Genomic DNA, 12,975 nt, shown 5'->3' on the forward strand with positions numbered 1-12,975 from the left:
AAATAGAGCTGTCCATCACTAATTACAGACATAATAAAATAAATGTTACATAATTGAGAATTCCCCTTAAGAGGCTTTGGTAGTTCAATGATCCCCCTCCCGCAAAAGTGTAGATACATGCTGTTGTCACACAGGGCACCGTTGTAAGAAATATTCATATATAATGGCCCCAGGAGTGTAACCAAGTCACCTGTAGTTTTAGAGGGGCCTTGTGTCCAATATACTACTGGGGAAGAGCAGAGGGAATTTCCAAGTAGCACCAGAAAGAGTGAAGTGGCTGGGCCAAAGCCGAAAGGACACTCAGCTGTGGATGTGTCTGGTGGTGAAAAAAAAATCCGGTGCTGTAAAGAACTTGAGCACACTCCGGGAGAGAGCAGAGACAGGAAGGCCTGGCGTGCTATGGTCCACGGGGTCACGAAGAGTCGGACACGACTTAACGACTGAACAACAACAAGAGATCCATAGTGCTCTTTTTAGGTGCATTATAAGTGCAATTCTCTTGCTAGTAGGCCTCTTGCTTGGGAAGATGAGTCAAAAATCGATATTGCGGCCTCAGCACATTCCATGCTAACGAGCTCTGAACTGTTTATCTTATCAGGGCCTAGGATGCGCCTGAGAAGTGAGGCTCTGTTTATGCTAAGCTACAGGTGTCTGTGCTGGGAAAGTTCTGGTTGTTTTCCTTCTGAACAAGTGCTGTTAGCCTATGCTGGGGAAGTTGCAGATGAACGCTAATTAATGCTTGCTGCTGCCATCATGCCTCACTGCTAACATGTATGGTATAAAACCCATTTTACCCCTTGGCTCTGGGTTCAGAGAAGCTGTCTGATCCAACCATTGGGTACGCCTGTGTGCTGTAAGTACTCAATAAAGTCTCCTTGTAAGCAAACCTGGATCTGGCTTAGCATTATCTCGGCACCTCCAAACCTTAGCAGCCCACGGCCAGGGCATACATCATGTATGAAGGGCACCCTGAAGAGACTTGCTTTGATACCAGATTTGCCCCTTCTCCCTCTATACCCAATCTGTTTATTGAGTGCAAAGGTAAAATCATGTGATTCCATTACTTTGTCAGAAGTGAATGTGGAGCCCTTAAACTCTGGGGACAGATCTCCCCTTACATGAACTGCAGGAAGGCTAGCAAAAACAGCTTCCCTGTTGGTGAGGGAGCGACGCCCTGTCCTGGCTGCATTGTGCAGAATTGCGTACTGTGTGAATTGGTGCCATCAGCCTCGGTCCCCACCTCCAGGCTCCCTGTTCTTGTGTGGTAGTGGGGAGCTACACAGTAAGGAATTTCACGTGACCACTGGGGTGGGGATCCCTCGCCAGGGCCTGTACAGCTGTTACAACATACAAGTGGAAAACTGGAAACCAAATTGCCATTGGAAGGAAACGGGGAATTCCACCTCTCCCCCCCACCCCCGCTTCAGTGGGAGAGTGGCTGACTCCATTCAGCCCCCCTTTGTCCCCACATTCCTGCCCAAGCAACCCCTGTTCAACTAGTTGTGTTGTTAATTGTGTGAAAGCAGTCAGCGTGCAAATTTTAAAAAACGCGAATAGCAGCTCTAGGGGAGCAACTGTTTCCCCCCACTACCGTGGTCCTGACAAAAGTCTCTCCTAAAGCTGCTTTTCACATTGAGGGGGAAGCGTTCTTTGGCACTGTGATGAAATGGTATTTTGTTTCGTTGTTTAACTGGATATTTTGGAATTTGTGTGCGTGATCGATGTGTTCTAACATGTCCTTTCTCCTAGGGGCCATGGTAAGTGGCGGTGGGGGTTCCGATTTAAGTGGTGCCTCCTGATGGCTGTGGCTCTTTCAGTTGCGGGGGAGAGGGGATCCCAGGCCCCGGTTTTCTTTAGGGACTGGCTTTCTGAGGGGTGGGATTGGGGCCCTGGGGCCCAGCTTTGGGGCCAGTTAGATCCCCTGGGAGGTGGGGGGAGGTATACTTATGCTTTTGAAGTCTTATTATTAGAAAGGGTAGAGTAGGTAAGGAATTAATAAAAACGTGAAACGAGAATTTTACCACATAAAACTCAAACTGCATTGAAACGTCTTATACCGTGTAAATAAAGTTTCATTTTAATTTGTTCTTTCAAACCACATCATTCTGAGTTTGATTTGTTACCAGTAAAAGGGTTAGATGAATGTAGGAAAGAAGTAAGCTGTGGTCTATGAATCTACACACACACACACACACACACACACACACACACAGAAATGGAAGGTTCTCTCCTCACTAATGAAGTGGTTGCTTAGGTTATAGTTGATGTATTCCTTCCACACACACTTGCTCTAAGGTATTACCTCAAGGAAAAGGTTGAGAGATTATAGAGGTACTGAAATTCTGGAGCTAGAATCAGTACTTGGTGTTGTCAAAATCTTTATGAGGAGTGGTGATGTTATAATAATCACAGGTGGGGGAAGGGTGATACGTCCGTCGCAAGCACCCGTGGAGGCGTTGCTCCCTCTGCAAACAGCAGAGCACGTTAACTGCATTCATGCAACTAACGTTGCATCTAATTTGGCCCACAGAAACACACATTTGCAAATGTTGCATGCAGCTGTTTCAGAGGCTGTGGGCTTTTTTCCTCAAAAATAGGCAGTCCATACTGTTTGGTGGAGCCCCTCTCCTCTCTTGGAGGACTTCTCATTGATAGAGAGGGACGGGCTGTAGCTCAGTGGCAGATCACCTGCTTTGCATGCTGAAGGTCTCAGGTTTGATCCCCAGCATTCCCAGGCAGGGCTGGAAAAGCTACTGCCTGAAACCTCGGAGAACCGCTGCTGCCAGGCAGTGTTGGACTAGATGGTCTGACTCACTATAACGCAGCTTCTGGTGTTCCTATGCCTTAGTGTCCAGAGACTGAAGCTTAATAATAGCTGTAAAACCAAAGAAGAGCATCATTTAACACAAGGATAGTTCTTTGGATCTTTAATTTTTCTGTGTATTATCAATTTTTCTGTGGTACGAGTTTCACATAGGTGTTGTATTTGCTTTGTTCCCAGGTGGAGTTCCTCAGCCCATGACCAATGGTTCAGCACAAACACAGGTAAATGATGAGTGAGCCCATTGCCTGTTTAGAAGGTACACGAGAGCTTAGTGCCACATTTTCGACTTGATACATATATTTAAATATTGACATGTATTTAAATACATGTCAATTTAGAATCAGCAAGAGAGTTCCTGGCTGCTGGCCACCCTGCTTCACCCATCCCATGTTCCTCTGATTTCAGCAAGCATCAGCCCAACACTTTCAAATCTGTCTTCACAGGCTTAAGGGCTATAAAATGAAATCCTTTGCCTGTAGATCCAGTAATGAGGTCAGAGGGCTAGAGCTGATGATGAGAAAATTGGTCCAGTGAAACACACTGCCTTTCTTAAAGTATTCCATGATTCTCAGCCTGTGAAGCTGCTTGGAAATTATTTGTAGTTAGTACCGGGGGGGGTGGGGGGAGATTGCAAGGGAAGATGGACTGGCTCAACTCTCCTTCCTCTTCATCTGTCAAAGGTGTATCCCCTTCACATGTCCTCCCAGTCAGCAATGCCACATTGGCGAAAACCTCGCCATGCTGTTCTCCAACTGACCAAATAGTGTTCTCATCCCTCCAGGGAGTCAAAACCTATCTTTTCCAATAAATATACACCCTGTTTCCATCCCTAACAGCTGAATGGAGGATCCATGTCTTCATCCCACAGCGATTGCCAAAGTGCTGAGAAGGAGTCCGAGGTAAAAGAAAGACTATTTTTTATCCAGCCCTAACACTGAATAGCAAACCTCATGCAGCTTCTTCTTTTTCCAAGCACTCTTCAACTGTCAGAGAGAGCATGTGCCCCCGTTCTTCCAGGCATGCCAACCTGGAGCTCTCTCTGACTTTCCCTCTTTCTTCTCCTCCCTCTACCAAGTTCTGCCTCTGCTTCCTTCACTGTATCTCCAAGACAACACCCACCCTTCTCCTCTTTTCTTCTTCTTCTGCTAATTTGGTCCATGTTTTTCCTGCCTCTCATCTAGACGGATGCATTCTTGTCCTTGTGGGCCTTCCATCCTGCCATCTCTCTCCTGCTAAGTAAATCTCAGAGATGTATCTCTTTCTGTTTCTGCAGTGGCTAGCTGTTCTTTCATGCATTGCTTTTCCAACTTTCTAGTCCTTCCTGTTTAAGGCTTTCCACCCCAGAATTTACTCTTATCTCTTTGCTGTTCTTCATTTGTTCCAAGCAAGCACTTGGAACTCTGTTACTTTGAACTTTTCTACCTTTATGCTTCTACATTGTGTGCTAATCATTCCCTACTCATGGTTGTTTGTTACACGTTCTTTAGACAAAGTCATGACCTTCAAGTTTCACTTCTGTTTATAGATAGCACTTTTGACAAGTTTTTTTTAGAGTAGGGAAAATGTAGCATTATTTGTGTAAGCAAAAGAAAACACTGTTTCCACTTGTGTAATTTCACTATTCCATGACACCACAATGCTACCTAGAGGTTATATAGAGGAAAAGCAAGAAAGGAAATGCTTTTTGTATAGTGCTTGGATCTCAATTCTGAGACGAAACCAAAAGTAGACACTTTTGATTAACAGCCTCGTGTAGAAAAGCTCTTTCTCTCACTTGCCTTGTGCTTTACATGCATCATTCCCCCCCCCCTTTGCCCCATTTTTAATCTGTCACTCATCATTCCTACAAACTGTTAATAAACATCTGCCATGTTCCACCCCAGAGGTGGCCGGAGTCAAACTGTCTTCTCTGATTTATATTTCCGGGCTCTCTCAGGATGAAAGAACCTAGAACAAGACAAGCTGCTCGGAATATGTAGATGCGAAAAGAATATAAACTTTTTCCACAAAAAAGCCAGCAAATAACTAGACCACCCCTCCCAAAGCCTATAATTAAAAAGCTTAATTGCATTCAAATGTGAAGGAAAATACTTAAATGCAATGCAGCTTATTATTTCCTCCCCTGCCTTTTCTTTTAAGGGGAAAAAATATTCAGGCCTTGATTAGAGAAAGCTTGACGACGACCACAGAGAAGCTTGAATTACTGAAGATTGGTTCATGCTCTTGCAAAGGAGCAACTGGCTATTAGTTTGCTGGAGTCCAAACCATACATTATTTCCACTCCGGGTTGGGGAGTGAGGGAGAGAAATACTTTGCTGGTTTCATTTGACTTTTGCCAGCAGTGGTAGATGCCCTGTTTTATTACAGGTGTTGGTTTGGTTCTGCCAAGGGCTTTTCTTGGTTTACTGTGTTGGCCCCTGATCCTACCAGGGGTGTGTGGTTTTAATGGGAGTAGAAGGAATTCTTGATGCCATAGAACCCTGATTAGCAACTCATTTTCCTGGAGGGCCACTGTGACAGGGGAATGAGAGGTGGCAGATCAAAGTGCCATGATCCACCCTTCCATAATGGGTTTAGGAGTCCTATGTCCCATTGTCAGATGCTGCTCATCCACATTCCTCCTGGGGTTGGCAGTTGAGAGGCTCGATTTGGCTTAAATGCTGCCAGCTTCTGATCCCGATCCTAGAGGAAGGAGGAAGCAAAATGCCAGTTAATTTAACCTGCTGCTGCAGAACAGGGTTATCCCTATATCAGGACCCAGACAACTAATTCTTCCTGTCATGGTTGGATCGGAGATAGAATTTCCTCCATGTTGGACTAGTTAATGGCTGTTACTTTGGCTTCATTTTGCTTCCTGCTTTGCGCATACAGCTTGGCTCGCTTACCTGAGTCATTTATCATAATTTGTATCTGCTTAGAAAACAGCCGCCTCTCTTTTGCTCAGAATGGTAGATTCCCGAAGTTGCTTTATATTAAAAAAAAAAAAAAAGGGGGGGAGATGTGCCATGGCTTTGTCTTCAGTGTCTTGGGAAGAGGGGAGTCTTTTCCAGCTCTGCTTCCCAAAAGCTTTAGACTGGAGATGCCAGGAATTGAACCTGAGACCTTCTGCATGCAAAGCATTTGTGCTGCTATAGAATTATCGGCCCTACATCCGTACTCGGCTAGTGGAACATGATGGTTTGCATTGCATAGTCTGGTCTGCGTGCAGTGGTGGGTTGAGGCAAACAGGTTGTTCTGTGCTGACATTCCGAGCCCTTTGATCCTATGAAGAGTAAGGGCAGCCATTACATGTCATACTTACAGCCCTTTGTACTTTCTTGGGGCTTTGTGGGGCTTTGGCCATCGTGAAAACCACGCTATGGTATCTGTTTTCCTTCTTTGCCCTCAGTTCCTTGATGTGGAGGAGAGCTCTCTCAATCTGTTTACCAATACAGAAATTCCAGTCTGGTATATTCACAGGAAATTATGATGGTGTAACAGAAAGCAACTTCCATATATCCCCATTCCTGGAGCAGACTCTGATAATTAATTAAAGCTTTCTTGTAGCAGGAATAGCAAAATGCATAACTGGTAGTCAAGCAATCGCTTCTGCAGTCTGCAGAAGTTTGAAAGGACATATCTCACTTGTTACTTTTTTCCTAAGAGCAGAGGCTATATTTTGTCCATTTCAGAAGCAAAAGGTTCAAGAGACCAATCTGTGAGCCGAGGGGAAGTTAGCTCTATTTTTGTGGCTTACTGTCATTTCTCTGTTTGCAGGTTTGATAAGGTTTTTGTACTGCTTCCAAAACCAGCAAAACTAGTTTGAAAACAGACAACAGAGGAACAAAAGAAATGCATCTATGCAGCACAGGAAGCGATGCCTCAGTTTTCTCTGCTGAACCTTTTTTATTTCTCCATTAGGTGGGACAGCCTGAGAAAAAGGATCCATTTGAAGAAAGCGGCTTGAACCTGAGTCCAACGGCAGCAGAAGCCAAAGAGAAAGTACGGGCCAAGCGGGTGAACAAAAGGGCCCCGCAGATGGACTGGAACAAGAAACGGGAGATTTTTAGCAACTTCTGAGCCAGTCAAGTAGCTCCTCTTCCTTTTCAGCTCCTCCCGAGACAAGACATTTGCAGTGTGCATGAATCATGCCCCACCCCCTATGGGCATAGTTCCAAGACACTTCATGCTCTGCTTTTTTCATAGTTTTGAGTTGCTTTGTATAAGGCAGATTTTTCAAGCCTCTCTTATTGTACAAAAGTGGTAAAAGAGAGAAAAGAGTCTGCAGAACTCGAATGTCATAAAAAGGTAACTGAAGCTGTGACAGTAATGAGTAGGAAAGGCACCCCCCCCCCCGCATTTTATTTTGATTTTGGATCACATAACCTGCAATATTTAGAATATATTATTTATAGGAACATTTTTATATAATTAATTGTTTGGGTTTCTTCCCCTCTCCCTTTTTCTTTTAGATATTTTAAACATTTTTACACCGTAAACAGAGCACATTTTCTTTCCACTTAATTGAATGCCATGGTTTACACCACTATGGGCTACAGTGTTAACATCGTCATAAATGGCTGGCTGACCATTCCAAGATTGTAAGGTTTCTCTGTGGGTTTTTTTTTAAAGGGATGGGGGAGAAAAATTTAATCTGCTTATAGTTAGTGCTTGAAACACCCTCCCTTTAAGCCAAGTGCACAACAAGTCCTTTTCTTTGCAAATCTTTTTTCCATGTCTTGGACTTCTCCTACTCCAGTTTCCCCTTCTAGAAGAACTGTGCTTAGTGAAAAGCCCCTAACTTAGGAAATTTGTTGCAAAATACCACCATTATGGCTGAAGGGATGCAGAAGGCATGCACCCTTGCCAACACCGTGGGGATGGTGGGGGGCGGGGGGAACCCTCCATGAAACCTGACACTTATAAGGAATTCTAATCTTAATTTTGGCTGTAACAAGAAGCTGGAAATAACACTTTTAGTGTGACTTGGGAAAAGCACAGGAAAGTGGCTGCATCCAGGGAGCAATAACATTCCTGGGACAGTTCCTCTGGGAAACAGTTGCATGCTGGCAAACAAGCGAGGGGCCGGGGGAGGGGGGGGTGTCAAGCAGGCAAAAGCTAAGTAAGGTTGTTTTTCAGAAAAAAGCACACCAATTTTGAGCAAATCAGTTTCATCTCCAGTTGTACTGCTATTTCCTCTTCAAGGGCATTAAAAAACAATACCAACACTCTCATTTTGCTGATCTTTCAGTGGCTGTATAGGTAACCAATCTTCTTTTCAGCCAACAGCATAAAGTAGGCGGAATTTCCTGCTGTACGAAGGACAGACATTAATGGGAGGTAATCTAGTGTATGGCTGACCTTTCCACAGGCAGTCTCTGGGGAGATATTGGCAGAGTATTCCCTAAAGCCAAAGGTAAATCTCATTCATAACCATGACATGTGAATTTGAGTTTAACCAGCTCTTAATCCTCTCCAGCTCCTATTCTTTCTGAGGAAAGAGTTTCCTCCTTTAATGGGGAAGTATGAGGTTGCACCTATTCCTGAATGTTCAGTGTGGTCATTATCAGTGTAGGGCCCACTAATTCTTTTTTTTTTTTACCATAGTGTATCTAAATAAATGAAATAAATCTCTTCATCATAGAACGGAATTCCTTTGAGTTTAGATAGCCAGAGGTAGCTCTACCATGAGGCAAGGCAGCCACCCAGTAGGTAATCCTGAAGCCATTGAGGCTTCAAGAGAGACAGATTTGACCCATGGGGCACACCCTACTGGGAAGTTCATGCGCACAAGCCCCATGGGAAATGAACAAGAGCTGTGCAAGAGAGATTTTACCCTACGTTAATGCATGGGAGTGTGCTATTTGCATTTTCTGCTATTGGCACTAACATGTTTTGGACTCGGGCCTGAGAGAAGGCAGGGAACTCTGGGATATCCGTCCTACATAATCACTGAATTTGATCCTCCTTTGTGGGGAATGTAGTCCCTTATGCAAAGTGTGTGTGGACAGTATAAAGTGTGTGGACATGCACTCCTGAGTATCACTACAGGAGTACCTTGTTCATGTAAATGCCACCGGACATGAAGTGCTTATGTCCATGAGGAGGAGATCCATCAAATGTTTCTTTAGAACGACAACATCATAGCAGCATCTCAGAAAAATCGGCATCCAAACTCTTAACTTGAACCTGCTAAGAAAATGGAATACAACTTCATTAATGATGTCATAACACTGTTTGTCATGGTGGTGATAGGTGGCAGTGGGAGAAGGTACAGAACTGTTCTCCCTCCTCTCTTTAGTAAAACATAATAACTTTTCACTCTCTGTTTTGATAATTAAAAAAAGTATTAAAAAGTGAGCTGGATGGGATGCAAGTTTTCTTTCTTCAAAAGAAAAACCCAGAGGGTATGTAAACAAGCATTTGCCACCCTTTCAGTTAGGGCACAAATGTACAATGTATATTAGTATTTTTTTTTTTTACAATGTATATTAGTATCCTTGAGCACGCTCCGGGAGAGAGCGCAGGACAGGAAGGCCTGGCGTGCTATGGTCCATGGGGTCACGAAGAGTCGGACACGACTGAACGACTGAACAACAACAAATATTAGTATTTAAAAAGAAGAAAGGCTTTGTTTCACATGCTACAAGACGAACAAGTGCCCTTTGATATAAATACACTCTGGGGCTTTGTGTATATTTTGTAAATGGCTGAGCTGAATAAGGTGCCTTAGATTATTCTCTGTTTCCTTTGGGAGATGGCTGCAGTTTAGCAAAGCAGACTGGGTAACTGTACCATTCTCTATAAGTGGCTTCTTTTCAGGAAGACCTTTTCTACATGCTCAATATGGTGTTGACAGAAGGCTTTGAGAAAAAGGCAGGTTAGAGGATAATGTCCATTATAGGCAGTGCTCTGTTTATAGTCTACAGGGTAGGAAAACCTGTTGGGCCACAGGCACATTTGGCAGTGTGAGAAACTGTCCTGAGCACCACCACAAAATGGCTGCCATGGGAGGCATGGCTAGTCACCAAAGAGAAGAAACCTGCCCAAAAGACTAAGTACAAGGCGGAGGTGGAGTCTGAGCCCCAACACACTAAATAACTCCTTTGAACCCAGTTTTTGGTGCCAACAGAAACCTTTTTCAAAGAAGGCAACCTCTTTTTCTCTCCCCCACTCTCTTTGCTGGCCAACTCATTCCCCCTATCTTTTTCTCATTCTCACCCTGGCTCACCACCCAGAGTCTCTCTCTCTCTCTCTCTCTCTCTCTCTCTCTCTCTCTCTCTCTCTCACACACACACACACACACACACACTATCCATCATGCATCTATGTGTGCTTAGATACACACACACACGTCCCTCACTGCAAACACATGAGAACACACACTTTCAGGATCCCTCCAAAATTCTCCCAACCCCTTTTTCCTTTTCTCTCTCTCACACACATGTAGTCCCCACCCATTAAACATACAAGCACCCAACCCTCCACAACCGCCCAGGTTGTTCTCAGCTGGGTTCCCTGACATACGCGCCCCAACCAGGCTTCCTAGCTCCTCCACTGCTCTCCCTAGCCCCTGCTGCTCTGTTTAACTTACCAGACAGAAGTAACAGGAGTTCCTTTTTCTTGTTTCCTTTTTTCTTGGTGGCTGGGCACATGGTAGATGAAAATACTTGCCTGCAGCCATCCCCCATCTTCATTTCTTAAGAATTTCTCTCAGCCCCACATGTGGCCCAGAGGCACTCATGGGAAATTAAATTGGCAGTGGCCACCGGACCTCACTTTGCTTTGTAGCAATCCCAGCTGAAAATTTGTCGGTATGTATGCATGTGTGTGTGTTTTTAAAGTGGGAAGAGTTAGACCCCCGTTGCAGGTGCCAAGAAAAGTGTCCAGGGTGTAAGCACCATATTGCCTACCCATGGTCTAGACTTAAGACACTCACCCCAGTTCTGCACCTAAATTATTCAAATCAAACTTAATATATTTACTGAGAATGTGCTGTGTTTGCAAAATGATAAGCCAGAATTCCATAGCAGGAGCTATGGGACAGCAGGAGCAGCTTCAGTAACCAGGATCTCACCAGGAGGGTAAAGCTTCATGTTACATCTGAACTTGCTTCCAGGCTTGTCACTTCCAAACAATCCAGGAATTGTAGGCCAGTTTGAAATCCCGGCACCAGACTCTGGTGTGTTAGGGAAGGGACAACCCAGGGATCCCAGTTTGGATGTAATGCTAGGCTTTTCCTTCCTGGTAAGAGTTGGAGTACTGAAACCACTACCACAGAAGGGAGGAGCCAAGTGGGAGCAATCCGGGCAGCATCCAGCAGGGATAAGCCAGGATTCTCCAGAATTCTGACATCAGTTTGTGTGAATGCCCTTCTCCTGGCAAACCACAGGGGGGAGAACAGAGATCACCAGTTCCCACCCCTACACTCTGACCAGTGGGAGGTTTGCCCTCTTTGGCTTCTGACCTAGCCCACCATTTTTGACGTTTATCTCTGTAGCCATAATAGCTAGTAACTTGCTTTTAAAACTATAAACCTCATCTTTCAGGTTACTCATTCCATAAATGTTTGGTATGTTTATAGGCAATGCAGGTACATTCTGCACACACAGGTTTGCCACAAATCACAAGAGCTGGCAACCTGAGAATCTCTGCTTTACTATGACTTTTTTTTTAAAGCAAGTTTCCTAGTCTACATGTTAACTGGGGAAAGGTCAGAAATACCTCCACTCCTTTTTCTTTAACTCATTCCCTCTGACCCCCATTCTTTGTTTGCCTCAACATTCCAATTTATTTAAAGACCTGTACCATTGAAAATGAAATTATGCAGAGGCAAGCATATACAAACATGACTAATTTGCATAATTTAGTCTGCAGAATTGGAGATTTTGTTGTTGAAGAAGACACACGTGCTGGCCCCAGTAACGCACGGCTAGTCCCGCATGACAATTGGCGGGCTACAGATCTTCAGAAGGCACTTCCAGTTGATTCCACAGGGCCTGGACAAACATTGTGGACCAGATGTAAATGCACGCTATGTATAGATCTCGCATTGGGACAGCTGATTCTAGGAGGACACAGGATGTCTGTGAATTGAAATGTAGCTTTGGGAAGAACATACTGCTGGGTCTTTTAATTTTTTATGTAACTGGCAATAATTGAAGGTCAGGAATGTTCTAAGGTGACTTGTGTCTGTGTGAACCTTCAGCACTGGATTAGATCTTTTCGAAGGCTTTTTGTTTTAGTCATCAGAACTGCTTCGCTTAATGTTTTTTTGTCTTGGGGTGGCCTGTTTTTTAAACTAGGTTGAAGAAAGCATGTTAGCTCCAACAGAGGCAAATGCAGAGTCCCTCCTTTGCGCCCTCATTTTATTGTTACACAAGGACTTGACACATACAAAAGTAATTTTCAAATGCCTTAAGAAGCATTTCTAATGTTAGTCTGAAGGCTATGTGCGGGGAGGGGTGGGATGAAAGTATGGGGCCGATGCTAATAAACTGAAATTTCATGCGCAAATATGTATCAATACAGGTTTGTTTCCCTCCCCACCCAAAAGGTTTGTCTCCACATATTCAGTGGATTGATTCCTGGTGACTGAAAAGCACGTACGTCTCTTTCTCTGTCATCCTATAAGCTCTGTAACACTTACTCTGTTTCTGCACATCTTAGAAATTCACTAAAAAGCTATACAACAGCTGTTAACTGCATTGTGTAAAAAATATATATATATATATACACTAAAATGTCAATAATAAAACTGGTTTCCCATGTACAGTGAGCTTTATAGTGTTGGTATGCAAATTTATTTTTCCTTCTGGTATCCCCACCCCTGGCATGATATGATAGTGGGACGTATTTCTGAGTAAACATACATAGGATTGCTTTGTAAGAGCATATATTTATGGTGGCAGAAGGCTTCATGCACTAAGTAAAAGACATATGGGCCTCTCTGAAATGCATGCCCGTGTATCAAAACCCTCAGGGTATTGTCCTTGACCTACACATGAAATACAAGAAACCTCAATCAACAGGAAAAATGTAGGACATTTGTCCTACCCCAAATGGGAGACTGAAAGTCTATCCACAAATAGTTGAAATACTAGTGAGAAAAATTAAATTTGGTACACACAGGCCCAAGATGTACTGGTTACTTGAAGAGCCCCCAAATTGTA

At 43.9% G+C, this 12,975-nt stretch overlaps 1 protein-coding gene across 3 annotated transcripts in view; it reads left to right on the top strand.

Annotated features, from left to right (window-relative positions):
- The window catches only part of NHERF2 (NHERF family PDZ scaffold protein 2), a 90,208-nt gene extending 77,627 nt beyond the window's left edge, over positions 1-12,581 (top strand). For all 3 annotated transcript variants that reach the window (XM_084819026.1, XM_084819028.1, XM_084819027.1), the window contains exons 5-7: positions 3,002-3,045; positions 3,661-3,723; positions 6,725-12,581. In XM_084819026.1, the coding sequence (XP_084675152.1) occupies positions 3,002-3,045; positions 3,661-3,723; positions 6,725-6,883 (266 nt within the window). In that variant the 3' untranslated portion in view covers positions 6,884-12,581. The remainder of the gene's footprint in view (positions 1-3,001; positions 3,046-3,660; positions 3,724-6,724) is intronic.
- Positions 12,582-12,975: the final 394 nt, after the last annotated feature.

Source organism: Heloderma suspectum, chromosome 12, assembly GCF_057233095.1.
Source record: "Heloderma suspectum isolate Gila_16-S chromosome 12, 16-S_ref, whole genome shotgun sequence".
Lineage (NCBI taxonomy): Eukaryota > Metazoa > Chordata > Lepidosauria > Squamata > Helodermatidae > Heloderma > Heloderma suspectum.